General features: G+C 48.9%; 1 protein-coding gene across 1 annotated transcript; it reads left to right on the top strand.

The window, feature by feature from the left end:
* Positions 1–9,948: 9,948 nt before the first annotated feature.
* LOC149360450 (uncharacterized) lies at positions 9,949–11,576 on the top strand. The gene has a single exon (XM_089572317.1). It carries the CDS (start codon positions 9,950–9,952, stop codon positions 11,471–11,473), a length of 1,524 nt encoding a protein of 507 aa, XP_089428443.1. The 5' UTR covers position 9,949; the 3' UTR covers positions 11,474–11,576.
* Positions 11,577–18,044: the final 6,468 nt, after the last annotated feature.

Consider the following 18,044-nt stretch of genomic DNA (forward strand, 5'->3'; position numbering starts at 1 on the left):
GACGGGGTGAAGAAATCCGGCTGGTTTCAATGGAGGAGTCTTCCGACGTTGGCATTCACGGCACGTTTTTACGTAGGCCCGCACCGATGGGAGTAACCTGGGCCAATAATACTTTTGTCGAATCCGCGCGAGTGTACGGCTGACTCCAAGGTGGCCGGCGGATGGTGCATCATGACAGGCACTCAAGATCTCAGACCGCAGCTGTGATGGTACGACAAGTAGAAACACTTCTTCGCTGTTGGCAAAGTTGCGCTTGTAGAGAACACCAGACCGTAAAGTGAAGGTGTGAAGCCCTCGAAGAAAAACACGCGGAATGGGAGCTTCACTGCTTTCAAGGTAATCGATGAGCGGCGCCAACTCCGAGTCCGCCCTCTGAAGCTGCGCCATTTTGGTGGTACTAACAGAGCCCAGGAAAGGAAAATCATCGGTGGTTTCTTCGGTATTGATTGGGATAGGCGCGCGCGACAGACAATCCGCATCCTGATGCTTACGGCCAGACTTGTAAACTACTGTTAAGTCGTATTCTTGCAAGCGTAAGCTGCATCTAGCCAAGCGTCCTGAGGGGTCTTTGAGGCTCGCCAGCCAGCATAAGGAGTGGTGGTCGCTTACTACACGGAAGGGTCGTCCGTAGAGGTACGGTCGGAATTTGAAGATGGCCCATATCACTGCAAGACATTCTTTCTCCGTCGTAGAATAGTTGGTCTCGGAGCGCGTAAGTGTTCGACTAGCATAACTGATGACCCGTTCTGCACCGTCTTGCCACTGTATCAGCACTGCACGAAGGCCAACATTGCTGGCGTCAGTGTGGATGTCCGTGGCAGCATGCTCGTCGAAATGGCCGAGTATCGGAGTGCTTTGCAGACGGCTGCGAAGCTCGGTAAATGCAGCCTCTTCGTCGGTCCCCCACAGGAAGGGCGCGTCGTCACGGGTCAGTGCGTTCAGCGGTTCCGCGATTTTCGAGAAATCTTGAATAAAGCGCCTATAATAGGAGCACAGGCCCAAAAACCGGCGAACGGCCTTCTTGTCAGTTGGACGTGGAAAACCTGAGACGGCAGCGGTCTTATCAGGGTCCGGGCGAACGCCTTGTGCGCTGACAACGTGACCAAGAAAGCGAAGTTCCTCAAAGCCAAAATGGCATTTCTCGGCTTTGATGGTGAGTTGCGCGGATTTGAGCGCTTGTAGCACAATGCGCAACCGCTGCAAGTGTTGGTCAAAGGTGGTCGAAAATATAACGACATCGTCCAGGTACACCAAGCAGGACTGCCATTTCAAGCCGGAGAGAACAGTGTCCATCATGCGTTGGAGCGTGGCCGGTGCTGAGCACAGACCAAATGGAAGCACTTTAAACTCATAGAGGCCGTCAGGCGTCACGAAAGCCGTCTTCTTCCGGTCTCGCTCGTCCACTTCGATTTGCCAGTACCCGCTTTTAAGATCTAATTACGAGAAGTATCGGGCATTCCTCAATCGGTCGAGTGCGTCATCTATCCTGGGCAGCGGGTAAACGTCCTTTTTGGTCACGTTGTTAAGTTTCCTGTAGTCCACGCAGAAACGCAGAGTATTGTCCTTTTTTTTTGACAAGAACCACAGGCGATGCCCACGGACTGGTGGACGGCTGAATGACATCGTCTGCAAGCATCTCGGCAACCTGATTCTGAATGGCTTCTCTCTCCACCGGGGAAACACGATATGGGCGCTGGCAGACGGGTCGCGTATTCTCGTCAGTGATGATACGATGCTTGGCGAGTGGAGTTCGGCCGACCTTCGAGCACGTAGCGAAACAGTCCGCAAAGTCTGCCAAGAGGTCCGACAGAAGATCCCTCTGAACCGACGGCAGGGCAGGATTTATTCTGACGGACTGAAGAACGTGATGTGGGCCAGCATGCTCCGGAGTGGGTCCTCCCACGGTGCACAAACCTGGAACCTCAGCAACGTCGTGGAGGAAGGCAATAGCCATGCCTTTGGCCAGGTGCTGATGTTCGTTGGAAAAGTTAGTCAGGAGGACGTGGGTGCGGCCGTCACGTAGTTGGACGAGACCTCTTGCAACGGCGAGTCCCCGCTTAAGCAGCAGTGGGCTATGGCTGTCCGCTAGGCCCTCGTAGTCGTGAAAGAGGTCATTCCGCACGAGCACCAGAACACTGCACCGCGGCGGCACCGTAACGTCGTTCTCGACAATGCGCAGGGCGTTGCTGCAGGGATCGCGGGAGTCAAAGCGCGCCACAGCCTGTTTGGTCGAGAACGTGACACGTGCCTCCTGAAAGTCAATCACAGCGCCGTTCGACTGCAGGAAGTCGATCCCCAGAATCAAGTCTCTGGAACACTCGGGGAGTACCACAAATTCACCAACGTACGTTAAACCACTAATCCCAACTCTAGCTGTACACTTGCCCACAGGGGAAATTAGGTGGCCACCAGCGGTACGAATGGGGGTCCCCGTCCACGGTGTCAGAACTTTCTTAAGTTCTCCAGCAAAGACACGGCTCATAACAGAATAATCAGCACCGGTATCGAGCAGCGCGGTAATCTCAGTGCCATCAACTGTCGCACGCAAATCGGATGCAGCGTATCTCATACTGTCGCTGCCTCTCGCTGTCCAGGTATATACCTGTCCAGGTATCAATACGATCTTTGGCATCTTTCTAGGCGCAACACATTGAATAATGAATGTCCGTTGCAGCGATCAAAACGTCTGGGCTCAAAACGAAATGTTCACTGGAGATAACGTATTCCTCAGCCGTCAACAAGGTCATCTCGTACATGCCCATTCAACATTCGCAGTGGTATTCCGATATCCGCCTTTGCTGGTGAAAGTAAAGATATAGAAAAGAACGCTGATTTAAGTTACACACCACCCTAGGTACCAGACTAATGCAAACCACAGCCATTGCAGCTTTTTCTCTAATCTTTTGTTTTTCACAAGATTTGAACTCGCGAGTTGAAATGGAGAGTTGGACGAGCACTGTTGCATTGCTGATGTAAATGGGCAACGGCAAATGATATGCTAGAGAATAAGTGCAGGGTGCAAATAAGTGTACAAAGGCAGGAGTAAGAACACTTGTTTGATCTTTATTATCTGAGAACAAGAACAGAATGCACAAACATCACGCCTTGTAAGCCAGTTTCCCGACGAAAGCCGAGTCTAGGGCCTGTCTTGGAAGCACGCGGACGTCGCTTATTATGGGTAGTTATGGCATTCACAAGAGCGCCAAAGATATAGCGTCACGGAGCCGACAGACGAGGTAAAGTTCGGGCCACTTACGTGAAGTACCGCCAGTGATGACGCATGTCTTGCATATAGGTGCGGATGGAACGTAACTGGAAGGTGACGTCATTCAGGATGCGTATTCCGTGCGAGAAGCCATGCTGCAGTCGACTTGGCGATTAACACTGCTCTGTGCAGCCACGCACAGTACCTCGGTGTCTTCATCTCTAGGGACGATTGACGCACTGCACTGCACGACCTCAAAGCACACGGAACATGGACACTCATAAAGGGGGCTCTAAGCCACCACACACCCACGCGCACACTCCACACTAGCTCTGGACTCTTGACACACCGTACACTACACCGGTGGACTTGAGCAATGCAATAGATGAACCAGGATCGCTGGAGACGATTGCTGTTTCACAGGAGCACTAGGCAGGTTTTTGTCACCCACGATTGATCATCTGTGTCTGTTCGTGTCCCAGGGCCGGGGCAACCGCCAGGCCAACAAGAGGATGTCCAGAATATAGTGACGTAGATGACCCATGGGCTGCAGGCCTGGCAACACAAGACGCATGAGACGCAGCAGCACATTAGGAAACAAGCGGCAGAACAGCAACACAATATAAAGTTTGCGTATGTAATAACAAAAATATCGCCACGCCAACTGTGTTTCCAAACTCTGATTCGATTCACACACACTCCTGTTTCACATGAATAAACCAAAGTCCTCCGTTAAACGAATAACCTCATCGATGCTTGGCTTATCAGTACAAAAAACGCAAGGTCATCTGCATAAGCCAATACCTTCAGTTCGTGGCCCATTATTCGAAAACGATTGACAGCTCTACTGTTTATAACACTTATGCAAAGTGGCTCCAAGTATAATGCGAACAGCAGCGGAGACAGTGGGCACCCTTGTTTCACCGAAGACTGAATTGGGACTGGTTGCGAGAGACAGCCATCGATGAGGTTATTCGTTTAACGGAGGACTTTCGTTCGGTGTCAGGAAGTCGGATTAATCGCTCTAAGAGTTGCGGTCTTTGGTTTGGTAGCTGGGGTTCGACACCTGCTGAATATGCTGGTATAACATGGACATGCAGGCCACCAAAGTACCTTGGCGTCCCTCTGAGTGCCTATAAGCATAGCGCACATTATTGGAAAGACCGCGTGTCAACTCTTCAGCGCTATGCTCAAACGTTTGTCCCCCATGGCCTCTCAATTTTTGCAGGGCGACCGCCTGTAATCTGTTTCTCGCCACTAAAATATATTATGTACTGCAAATTATTCATTGCGCAAGACTTCCTATCCAGCGTTTTCACAGGGTTTTCGCTACTTTTGTGTGGGATTCGTCTTTTGAATCCATGAGGCGTGATAACCTTTTTCGGCCTGTAAGCGCTGGCGGCCTTGGCCTAGTTCACCTGTATGTCCGACAGATAGTGTCACTTAGGATAAAAAACAGCGCAAACGGGGACGAAGCAGAGAGAGGGACACGACGCTGTCTTTAAATGCATTTCACGTGCATGTTCTTGTGCTTCTTTTGGCACTGCTTCCTTCCCGTTCGCTCACTGTTTACCTTGGCACACATGCTCCTTAACTTGTTAGGTGCTGACATCAGCACTTTTACGCCAACGTTTTCGCCTACCTTCTTGAGGTTGTGTGAAAAGCCATGAATGTATGGAATTACTGCATACGGCTTCCTTTCTTGTGATGTGGCCTTGATCTTTTTCCTGCCTCTAAGCTCTTGCAGTACTCCTTCTGCGACACTGGACAGTAGCTGCGTCGGGTAACCTGCTGCTTCCAGCCGACAAATTTGGGCGTCGAAACTAGCTTGTACTTCATGGTGGCAAGATCTTGTCAATGCGGCTTTCATTGCTGCTTTCACTATTGCCCGTTTGATGATCTTGGAGTGGGCTGAGGTGTAAGGAAGCAGTCCCTTTTTGCTTCGTGGTCCGTACCGCCAACAAACATGACTGTCTAAAAAGGTTAGCTCTCTGCTTCGTCCCCGTTTGCGCTGTTTTTTATCCTAAGATTTTGCACCAACCAGCCCAAATTTCCACCCTTTTGAGATAGTGTCACGTTTCATGTTTTTCCGTGACACTACACACCCAATAGTACGTTCATTCCCGCAAACAAATTTAGTTCATGTTTTACCCAACCTCATTGTGTATTCCAATGTTTGTGACCGTCCGTGTTTGTGGGGCATAATGCAAGAGGTGTATTTGGCTGTCCGTTTCCTACTTGTTCGTTTTTCTCCTGAGATCCTTTTTTTAGTGCCGAGGAAAAAGTTGTATAAGGATTTGATTAGTATGCTCTTCCCTCCGCCCATGTACCGCTCTCTGTATGTTGGTTTACCGGGGCATGACGTACTGAAAAGAGTACGTAAGATGCCAGTCTCGCCGCGTACAAAGACCTTTTTCTTTAAGTTACACACCGGTACGTTGCCCGTTAGAACATGGTTAGATAAAAAGGGCATTTTTGTGTCTACCGTTAATTGCCGCCTTTGTGATGAACCAGAAACAATTGAGCATTGTTTCATCAGTTGCAAAGATGCAGTACTCTTCTGGGATATCCTGCAACGCACATTTAAAAAAAGAATTCATCTGACTCCACAGTCTGTTCGCTATCTCACTGCGCTGCCATTTGTTGATGAACCCCTGGACATGTTCTTTCTGATTGGACTGCACAGCCTCTGGAAAACCCGCATGATGGACAGACACTGTGAACCTGTTGTGTCTACAAAGGATCACTTCAGTCGAATGGTTGTTCATTTAAGAGACGTGTATGCCCAGACTGAGTACGAACCGGAGTGGCACTCACTATTAGTGATGTGCTCTGCATTGCCCCTTTTCTAGTGTATGTCTTTTGAATATGTATTGATTACCACTGTTTTCATAATGGCTTGTATATAGTTCATGTACATAGAACATAACATCACTGTAATAAATACCATGTTGAAGAAAAAAAAAGATAGTGGTGGTCTCGCTGAGCGGCCGTTAAAGGAGATCTGTTTGCGCAGCCGCGGGTTCGACTCCCAGTCATGAATATTTATTCATTTCTTTTTCTTTTTTTTCATGATTTGACCCCTAACTCCACTGAAGGTAAAATCTAGGCAGCCGGTGATCGAAGCACAAGGTCCCGTACTGAAGCGAAAGAACATACAAGAATGCATACCTCCTTTCATATCGCGTGTTCTCGGTAAGCTCCTCAGTAAACGGCCTCGAGTCGTACACCAGGCTGTAAGGTTCAGCTTAGAGAGTCAAGTTTCAAGCGGTAGTTTAAAGAAGTTTCCTTAAGTGGAGCTTCCTCGCAAACCTTGTTCAAACTGGCGACTATCCCAGAAAGTCCTTATGGGCCCACGTTTAGGCAGTGGGCAAAGGCAACTGCACAAAGGCAAGAGGGGCATTTCTTTTATGTCAGCAAGCGTGCTATCGTCGATCGGGTGCACCAGCTGTGATTCTGCTGATCGTTCTTTACGGGAGGGATGAAGTGATCGGACGGTTGTGCCGTTTAGCCTCAATACGTTCTGTGTTGAACGTACTCCTAGAAAACGGCGGAGCCTGTCGCTGGATGATCGACATGTTTCGTAGCCATTTTATGCGAAGCAAACTACTTTAGCTACCACTTCAGCCCTTCACCGTGGTTATGCGCCTCCAAATCACGTGATACATGACGTCACACTACGTGACACGATCACGTCATGACAATAGAGAAACTGGGGCCCACCTCGCGCCGTCGCTGTGGTTGTGCGCCTCCAAATCACGTGATACATGACGTCACCCCACATGACACGATGACGTCACGACAGTGGAGAAACGGGGGCCCACCTCGCGCCGTCGCTGTGGTTGTGCGCCTCCAAATTACGCGACATGATGATGCTTCCCATTCTCCAGGCTTAACCAAGTTAAGTCTCAGCCATTTTTTCTCGTGCCTTTTAAGCTCGAATGACTCGAAATGTCGCCTATCATTCGGGAGTCCAAGTATTTGTTCCATGTCTCAGAAGAGAGGAAACTACTATTCAGTTGTCATTGTCTGAGAAAGGCTGGCTGACGCTTTGAAAAGAGACCTATATTTCCTCAAAGCGTAATCCTTTACACAAAACTTCGGAAACCCTCTGCGAAGTACTTCCAATTGTTTTGAAATTTAGGGTTTGAAAGAAATCCGTCCGGTCGGGAATATTCCTGGCGGAAGAGTATCCAGTGCCGACCAATCGTCCAAAAAAAAGGCGCTTCGCCCCGCTACACTGGTCTTGTTCATAGTGAAAGAATGGAAGTGATGGCGTATAACACCAGATATTCTTCAGAAGGTCAGTATTTTTTAAAATATGGTTTTTAAGGCAAAGGAAAGGTTTTTGCGGCTTACTGTAACCAGTGTTGGCCGACGCCAAAAAACAAGCGAATAAAGCTAACCACCAAACCAGCAAAGGAGATAATGTATTCTGATAGTCAAAATTTTGAACTATTACTAGTAAAGTGTTTAACTAAATTCCAATAGTTACCTTATCACTATTACCAACTATTACCTGATTGCAATTGAAGATTTGTAGCCGGCTTCTTGCAAGAGCCTTATCAATTTTTAGAACTTCGAAGACGCCTTGCCTTCGCTTGCCTTGCGCTTTTGAAAAGCTTGCAGGCAAAGCAACCCCTCCAGTACACGTAACTAGTCGAAAAAGCCAATTTTTTTCCAGCCGCAACGCGGATCGAGGGTAATCGTGTTTGCGAAATTCTAAAAACTAATATGGCTACTCCTAACAACCGGCTACAAATATGTAATTAATGCCAGGCGCCTATCGAAATTCTAGAGGCCCGTGTACTGTGCGATGTCAGTGCACGTTAAAGAACCGCAGGTGGTCGAAATTTCCGGAGCCCTCCACTACGGCGTCTCTCATAGCCTTAGTCGCTTTGGGACGTTAAACCTCATAAACCAAACCATAAACCAAACCTATCGACTATAATTAAAAAGATAAGTATTCAAATTTGGTTACTCATTTTTATATTTAGCATTGTTCACCTCTTTTTTTGAAGTCCGCTAGCAGTGGTATTATTATGATGGAAAAATCCTCTCCTTACCTCAAAAAGCCTATATTAAAAAAATTTGGGCTTCTAAAATTTAGCATACGGTTTAGCATGGCTAAGCGCAGAATATCGTGTAGTAGCTTTGGTTACAGTGGGCCCGTCAGGAGCTTTCTCGCTCTGAATGCGAAAGAATCCTTTGATCTAAAGGCCTTGGCACTAAATGTCTTAACCATAAATGCCTTTTATCTAAAAGCAATTCACCGAAAGGACTTTATTATAGGGGTCTTCTACATAAAGTCCTGTACCCGAAATGCATTTACCACTAAAGCCTTTGACCTAAAGACCTATACCACAAAGAGCTTTACCTAAGGCTTTCATTGCGAAGGAATTTGCCTTCAAGGCAAATTCCTACGAATTTACCGACCGAAGCGTGGCCTTGTAGTAGAGCATCCGCCTCGCGTTCGGGAGGCGCTCGGTTCGATCCCCAGTGCCGCCGAGTACCCACCGGTTTCTTTAATGGGTACAAGATTTTCCCTGGCCTGGTGCTCAGCTCTTCTGGGGCGAGATGCTAGGGAAAAGGGTCTTGACTACAGTTGCCTTGTCGGACCAGAGATAAGTTCCGCCGTCAAGCAACCCTAAATCCGCCTCGTGGGGTAGAAGCCCAACTTGTGGCCTTTTTCTTTTCTTGGTTTACATATTGTTTATTTTCATACTGAGACAGCAAATGCACAAACGTGGTCTCTTCTCTTTGGGCAGCTTATAGAAAGCATGGTTGTTCACAAACCTGTAGTTTTGATGGGCGCTAAGCAGTTACACTGCCTGCCACAGTTTCAATGAAATTTGCGAGCTTGGCATAATTGGTAGAAAGGCCGCCGACGTCATGAGTGGTGAGAGTTATTTGGACTTTCTTGTACACGTTGAACCATTCTGGGTGGTGGTTGATGGGTGTGGGTGCATTCAAGTATGCACTTCACCTAGACCTTCATCCAAGTGAAGGCCAGCCAAGTGTGCACACTTGGCAGGTTTCCCACAGCCCGATGGGCAGGTTGACCACCTGCCGCAAAGCAGGCTTCAGGAACGTACATATGTAAGTCCGAAATTGAAATAATTGCCGACGATTACGTTACTTCCTAATGCGAAATTTGGCCGCAGCTCATCAGCTGTTTCAGCTTCTCGATAGATTGAGCCGACGAATTCGAACAAGACATGTATGTACAATTACAGACAACTTGTTACTTTCCTTCTACAAGAAACACTCCACTAACATCTGATTGCATTGAAGGAAGTTTTTTGGTCGGAGAAATAGGTGGATATATGCACAACTTGCTGCACCAATGCCTGGTTCTCAATGACAGGGTCTATACAAGTATTTCGCGAGGTTGTCACAACTGTGAGAGCCGTTGCGAGCGAGAGGAACAGGATGTTCTCCCGTAAAAGTGGTAACAAATTCCTGTTTGTCTTTACATCTACATTAAAGTCGCCACCCGCCCTGCCACCCTGGGAGGTGGCAGTCAAGGTTGATCGCGAGAGTTCGCTCACCGTTGTCAGCGCTAACGCATGCAGTCCACATCTCTTTCATCATCCCACCTATCTATAAGCACGATACAGGCGTCCACTGACCCAGGCAGCCAGTCATGCGCACTCCCTTTCCTTAAAATGATCAGAGTGTAAAACCTTGTCAACGTTAATGAACATAACGAATGCCGACGACGTATGGCTTCAGCGCGGAGAAATGGAGGCCAGCCTGCAGGAGGCGGCCACCGCGGTGAACGAGTACGCGAAAAGATGTGGCCTTCATTGCTCCCCTCAAAAATCCGAATTCGTGCACATTCGCCCCAACAAAAAATGCACAAACAAGATAGAATTGAGACTTGGATCGGAACCGATACCCGAAAGAAGAGAAATTAGAGTCCTAGGTCTTTTCATCCACCAGCGTAGGCTGGCGACGACCACGCTCGACAAACTAAAGAAGGTGGGAGATCAGGTGGGCCGAATGGTCCGCAGAGTCTCGAACAAGAAAGGGGGATTGCGAAGCAAAGACGCCTTGCGGCTGGCCAATGCCTTTGTAACAAGCAGAATCCTGTACTCGACCCCCTATCTCCGCCTCAACAAACACGACCAGAACATCATCGAGGTGATAATACGCAAAATGGCGAAGAAGGCCCTCGACCTCCCGATAACCACATCTAACCTGAGACTCCAAGGTCTGGGTATGACGAACTCCTTCGATGAACTTAGAGAAGCCCACCTCACAGGTCAATACACGCGATTATCGCAGACGCCGTCGGGACGCCGCCTTTTAGCCCGTCTGCACATAGAACACACGACTCTAACCGAGGAGAGAGTAAGACTCCCTCAGGAGTGGCGTTACGCCCTGCACGTAAGACCACTCCCAATTAAGATGTCCAGGGACGACCACGAGGGTAGACGCAGGGCCAGGGCAGAGGCCTTAGCTCACCACTACGGAAGGAAACCCGGGGTATACTACGTGGACGCATCCGGCCCGCACCAAGGCGGGTGGTACACGGCGGCGGTGATCCACGAGTCCAAAACGGTGAACGGGCTCACCTTCAAAGCCCGAAACGTAACTCAAGCAGAGGAAGTCGCCATCGCATTAGCGGCAACACACTCCGATTCCAAGACAATCATAACCGACTCGCGAGGGGCGTGTCGGAACGTCCAACAGGGCTGGGTCCCGTACCTGGCCTACCGGCTACTGCAAAACAGCTCGTACGTAGGAGGTCCATCCCACCGCTTCATAGTCTGGGCTCCGGCCCACTCGGGGCTAGGAGGAAACGAGGCAGCAGATGCAGCCGCCCGCGCGCTCTCTAACCGGGCAACCTCGTCCCCCGCCTCCTCTGAAGAAGTAGCGGAAGCCACGCCGACCTACACTTACAGAGAAATAACGCAGTTATACCAAGAGAGACATAAACTGTACCCCCACCCGTGTAAAGGATTAACGAGAGCGGAAGAACGCCTGTTCCTCCGCCTTGTCACGAACACCATGATGTGCCCGGCCTCGCTAAAGCACTTTGACCCTGCCTTCTCCGGGGAGTGCCCGCACTGTGGGGAGAGGTCCTCGGACCTCTACCACATGGTGTGGGCGTGCCCCTCCAACCCTGCTTTTACTCCAAACCCAAACCCCACCCGAGAGGACTGGGAGGCGACCCTACTCGCCTGTTGCGACCTGAAAGCCCAAAAGGCGATGGTCGAACGAGCTATGGCGGCAGCGGAAGCCACTGGGGTCCCGTACTAGGGACTCCACCTAGTGTTTGTGAGGGGAAGGGCACTAAGCCTGACTCCAGAGCAACCTCCATGTAACTCCCTCTTTTCAGAGGAAATAAACGTTTTTACCACCACCACCGCGTTTCTGGCACAAGTTGCCAATGATAACGCATACAGCGCACAATTCTCACTACCGCCACGTAGCTTAAAGCAAGATTGAGATGTCCAATGTTCTAAGAGGGCAGTTATGCGCCTTCCCTCTGGCTCAGGTGTCCACCGAGATGTGTGAGAGAGATACTTTCCATTTCCTTTCCTGAAAAACCAATTTACCAATTTTATCCTCTGCTTTCCAAGCTCTTGCTCCATTGGTTTCGCCGCTTGAAGTACGACTAAGGTGTCCACTGCTGGTTACAACGGACAACGGCGACGGCGACGGGCGGCGGCGCCGCCACGAAACGCAGAAACGGGCGCCAAAAAGCTGAGCTCTAAAATGCGGCCTAGTAGTGCTATCGCACTTATAATGAAGGGTATACATTTCATGATACGACGAGACTTGTGGAATAAACAGCCTACAGATCGTGGACTCACTTTCTGTTTTAATGGGACTAGAAATTAAGAAAAAAATTTTTTGATTAAAACCCCTGGCAACATATTTCTGCGAGAAAAAGGAGTAGGAAAAAGGAAAAAGGAGTGTTACTGAGCTTAGTCTTTCGAGAAACAATATTCACTGCGTTCGCTGTTTGGCATAAAACAAGTCATTTGAAATAATAAGGATTCTAAAGTCTCCTGAAAGAAAGAAATCGCGACTGAATTCAGTACACTTCCATAAAAGTCAATCCGCACTGTACACAACTGTGCAGAAAGCGCCTTTAGGTATTAAATCAATTTCCCCTTGACTGTTTCCTTGAAAAAGTGCGAAGCCTCCAGGCCATAGCTGCGGATTTTTCATTCTCGCATTGCTATAGAGCTACTGGTCAGAAGACCTCAAGAAGTTTGTTGAGACAGTATCACATTAATGGCTATCAGCATTTTTAATGGCCTGTAGTAAACAGCTCATAGCCTTCGATCTTTCCACTCCCGGACTTTTAGGCAAGAATAGCGGTAAATGATTTCGATCCACAGAAAATGTATGAGAGTCCGTGGCTGTTAGACCAGAAGTCGACCGCTTTTTTAATCCCGGGACAATACGCGGGCAACTATCCGAAACAACATTGGCTATATCTCCTTAGCATTCACGGCAGTGAACACGATGTATGTAAACAATGCGCCCAAAGAGGGACACTAAACCACATAATCTGGCAATGCCCCTACTCACCTGGGGCTGCCGCAAACATTCATAATGAGGAAGCTTGGGAGTCTCTTCTTCGAAGCTCGAAACTCGGAGACCAACCTGAAGCCATCCGCCTGGCGACCGAAGCCTCGAAGAAACAAGCGGTTCGCAACACAGGCCTCTAATCACGGAGCCCTCTACTTCCTCCCGGGTCTGCGTACCTGAGTTGGGAAGGTATGGGTGCCTCCTACGTCGGTGGACAACAAAGTTTCTCTCTCTCTCTCTCTCTCTCTCTCCATAGCGATGCTGCTGTCCACGGAGTCTTCGGAGACGGCCAAGCAAATGAAGCGGCATGTATTTTTCAAAATTAATTATCACCCGCATCCATATACCAACTAGTATCTTTATTATCTGATCTTCTTCTCTGACCATTGTCGGGTCTATATAAAACCATAGGATAACGACTGCGGCTGTTCTTACGCCAACGGCCCCCTAGAGGTGAAAGAAGAAGAAAGCGCCCCATTCCTTGGCAGGCTCTGCCGCCAATTTCCCACTCTTAAGGTTATTGTTCTTTGATTCGTAGAAAAGGAATCGGGTAGGATTCCTAATAGAACGCTACGGCCCTCTTAACGCAGTCTCGAAGCCGCAATAATTTTATTCGGCGTTTTCGCGGGTGCGAAGGATGAGCTTAGCTTAGGCCTGAAGAACAGGAAGGCTTCATTTGCAGGGTGGACGCACCGCTTTATGATCACATGGTCTTGTACCATGGTCGCGGTTCTGCGCTTAGCCTGCTGTCTCATTACCCCGCACTAACGATCGATCTCATTCAGAAGCTCACAAATATTCGGCACGACATGACTGCCCCCGTGAATGTTCGAGGCTCTCACGTCACTACACTGAGCTTGTACCCTGACAAAAGAAAGCAACTTTTGAGCTTTATGTGTCTTAATCCGCGAAGCTCAAGAATGTAAAATAGCACTAGTGACTTTGACCCTCCACGGTGGCTCAGTGGTTAAGGAGCTCGTCTACTCATTCGGAGTACCCGGGTTCGAACCCGACCGCGTTTTGTTGGAGGTGGAACGCAAAAGCCGCCCGTGCGCTGTGCGACGTTGGTGCGCCGTGAAGATCACCAGGGGGTCGAAATTATTTTGGAGGCCTACACTACGGCACCTCTTTCTTCCTTTCTTCTGTCCCTCTCTTATCCCTTCCCTTACGGCGCGGTTCGGGTGTCCACCGGGATATGTGAGACAGTTACTGCGTCATTTCCATCCCTCAAAACCAATTTTCATTTTATTTTCTAGTGACTTTGCCTTGGTGGCTACAATTTTTGACGCTTGAATTGAGAACAGACCAGCCACCACTGGTGCCTTTTGATCTTTATGATCAGGCGCAATGAGCACTTTGCATAAAATGCTCCGCCGTGTTATATCACTGTAGAGTGCGCAGTACGTGAGCGATACTCATATCTCTGCATGACTCATCCGAGTAGATTCAACGCCTGCTTTCAGATGTCTTTGCCGCTCCTCCGGTGCCAGAGGTTATGCACCGTGGAAAGCTGCCATTCGCGACCTATGGAATCTTGGAGTGACTCCGGAGTCCATATCCTGAGCTTGAAGCTGCGAAGAATTTATTCGAGCGAGTCCCGTCGGGGCCTGCGTATCTGTAAAAAAGGGCGCATGCCAGGGATACTAGAGCTAGGGGAGCTAGGGGAGTGCCACGACAGTAAATCTTCTCAGGCTCCGATTTTATTTCAATGAACTTAAGCAAAGAGAAAAAAGGTTGATGGCTAGAGTACTAAAGGTTAATGCGACGAAGAATTCGTTTCAATTTGAACTTTGTTTTCATGCAAAAGGCACTAGCTGGTAATTGATTGAGACAAGATGGTATGAAGTAATTAAGATTGCACTGAAGGTGTCTAGATGAGCAGCAAGGCACCCCCAAAAACGGTATTTAGGCTGCAGGCAACGCGAAAGGACCTATTTAACTTTATACTTTTGCGACCAGAAATGTCTCAGGATAGCCGTTTCAGTGAGAAGAGCGTTAAAGTTTCAACACCTTAAGGCTTTGAAAAGGTTACCGCCGGCTAATAATTTTCAGAATATGTCGAAGGATGGAGTTTATTCTATTTCGCCAACGAATCGCGCAGTGACCAATCACCGTAATCACATAACGGAGCATGCTATAGCCCAAAGCATGCAAACTCATTTTATGAACTGAGAATGACAGATAATACACAGGGTGTCGCAGCTAACTTGGACCAAGATTTTTAAAAAAACTAAGTGTTCTTCTGAACTGAAATTGCGTGGATTAGGGTCTATCTAAAGTTACAGTACCACTTTTTCGCTCTTCCTATTTGAGTAATTAATCGAGATAAATAAATAAACTTCTTAAATATAGCTTGAAACGTTCAGGCGTAAATAGGAAAGTTGTGGAGCTCCACAAACATTGTACAACCCAGGCGCTTGCAGAGAGATAGACTTAGCGTGGTCGTTTTTATGCGGGAAAAACGAAAGCCCGTGGAGTTTAAAAAATACCACGTGACAGCGCGCTCCGTGCGCCCGAATGGGCCCAGATTACAGCGCTCTCATCCGTGCTTTAAACACCATTCGCTGCGCGCCTTTCGTGCTGCCCAAGGTATTGCTTCGCGTTGTGCATGGTTCCAAAATAAGCGTCAGTGGGTACGGGCGGCAGTTGAAACAAAGCACGGCTCCCGTTTCTGCGGCGATAATTGCGCTGTCACGTTGGCAGAATGCATGCGGGTCATCAATGACAATCTGATGAGTTCGAATTTGGGAGCAACATCCCAACAAGCAAAGACGCAATAACAAACCTGATAACGTCGTGGGAATCACGCCGAAGGGCAGGAGCCGCGCTTTCTTTCAATTGCCGCCCGAACCCACTGGCGCTTATCTTGGAACCAAGCGCAACGTGAAGCCCTGGCCGCATTTGTTTTTCCAGTCCCGGACTACTTGCTGGCAGGTCTCGGCTTCCGCTCGGACAGGAAAAGCGTCATGGTCACATGACCTACTTGCCATAGGCTGCTTTCGAACTCGCCGCCAGAGCCGGGCTCCCCCTCGGTTACCGTACAAGGACGCTGTCATCTGCTAGCAGACGATGCAAGCCACGGCCACCACGACGCCGAAGCAACGCCGTGCGCTCGATCATGATACTGAGTCGATTTAAAGACTGTACTGTCAGCTTAGCGTAGGTGCATCACAGAACTCAGCTTCGGAGGTATGCTCGCCGCTACTGCTTGCGGCGAAGTTCGCACAAAGTAGCCCAACTCGTTGCGGATCGGCAGATAGACGAAAGCCTTCGCAAAAATGTTGACAACAAGCTCTATAGCTGCTCCAGTATACGAGTGGTTCACCTGCGATGCTTTCAGGTAAGCGTACAGACAGCATGTCGCAAAACAAGCGAACGAGAACCTCTTGACGACACGAGTAAACAATACGCGCTCGCAGCTTCGAACGCGCGTCCGTGTGCGGTGGATTTCAAGAAAATAAACGAAGATGCAAGAACAAAAAGTCTTGCGATGGCTCAGAGAGCAGCTACGGAGCTCATTTGAAGGTTTAACGCATGATATCGACCTCCAGGAACACGAAAAGTAATCAAAATGCACACGGAGTCTAACTCAATATGGCTGCCAGCGCGGCGCGCAGCTGTCGTCTGCTGCCTTCTCAGCAGCCCGCGGACTGCCATAGGCTAAAAACGAACGCGTTGCTATGGCGATGCAGGCAGGTGGGCGGAGCTTTCGGGCTGCCCGAGAAAAACAAATACCGGACTCGAGTCCGCAAGTAGTCCCGGACAGTCCGGGACTGAAAAACAAATGCGCCCCCTGTCTTGGGCAGCACGAAAGGCGCGAAGCGAGTGATGTTTTTTGCAAAGCACGGATGAGAGCGCTGTAATCGCGGCACATCCGGGCGAACGGAGCGCGCTGTCACGTGGTATTTTTTAAGCTCCACGGGTTTCCGTTTTATTGCGAAAGCAATACTACGCCTGGTGTCGCCTCTTCGTGGTACCGCAGCCTACGCTTCACGGTTGGTGGTCGGCCATGTGACTACTGATGTCATACCAGAGCGACAGATGGGGCACCAAGTCGGCTCTTCAGCGCGCCACAGCTAGACTTCGCGGCCGAACGACAGTTGGCGGTCGGTCATGTGACTACTGATGTCATACTAGAGGGAGAGATGGGGCACCAAGTCGGCTCTTCAGCGCGCCGCAGCTAGAACTTCGTGGCCGGTCGACCACCTGCGAACGGCGGCAACCGATTGGCGTCATACAAGTTGCAAGAGCTTGCAGGCCTTGCTGCGGTGTTAGATGTGTGTTGCAGCGTGTGGTATGACGTCATCCACAGACATCCAGGCGCTATCGGATGTAGAGAAAAGTAGCGCCTGCTCGCCGGTTCTTCGGTATAGCTATGGAAGGCTTCGGACGCGAGTCAAGATTCTTGTGTTGTTACCGTTTAACCTGATGGAGGCTATGGATATCGAAGATGCTACACGTTACACCACTTGTTTCGCAATTACCTAAGCTTGACCGCAGCTAAGCCGCAGCAAGGTTTTTCCCGCATAAAAACGGCCACGCTAAGTCTATCTCGTTCGAAGTGCCTGGGTTGGACAATATTTGTGGAGCTCCACAACTTTCCTATTGACACCTGAACGTTTCAAGCTACATTTAAAAAGTTAGTTTTTTTATCTCGACTAATTGTTCAAATAGGAGGACCACAAAAATAGTACTATAACTGTAGATAAACCCTAACAACATCCACACAATTTTAGTTCTGAAGAACGCTTAGCTTTTTTTATAAACCTTGGTCCAAGTTAGCTGGTACACCCTGTATAATACTGTATAATGTTCCTGAAACTGCACGAAGCCTTGAACATACATGAGACAGGTGGGAGTTCTAGGCAAAGTCACCGTCAAGTTGGACACCCAGATTTTTAACCACTGAAACATATGGAACGGGCGAGCAGGTACAAGGAGGGCAAGAAGAAGGGTGGACCAGCAGTCGAAGGTATAACCTAACTTTCTTCAAGGGATTGTGGAATCAAATAAGTTGCGTTTTGGAGAAATTCACTTTAATTACATTTTTACCGAACCAGTTCATAACGCTAAACGTTGCATCTTGCAAACCGGAGATTGCGTCTGAAAAACTAGAATCTTGAGACAGGATAAGATTCTATCTGAAAAACTAGAATCTTGAGACAGAATAACTGTGTCGTCTACGTACTGAAAAGTATGGGTAGGAAAGGCAGCGTTGAGGTAATTGACATATAGATTAAAAAAAGAAAAAAAAAGAAGTGGACCCACGTGGCTCCAATCACGTGGG

The sequence above is a fragment of the Amblyomma mixtum genome, chromosome 2 (assembly GCF_055824585.1).
Source record: "Amblyomma mixtum isolate Tamu chromosome 2, ASM5582458v1, whole genome shotgun sequence".
Classification (NCBI taxonomy): Eukaryota; Metazoa; Arthropoda; class Arachnida; order Ixodida; family Ixodidae; genus Amblyomma; species Amblyomma mixtum.

What these genes read in the sequence shown, in the direction of transcription:
- LOC149360450 (XM_089572317.1), top strand. Translation starts at nt 9,950, where the DNA reads ATGGAGGCCAGCCTGCAGGAGGCGGCCACCGCGGTGAACGAGTACGCG.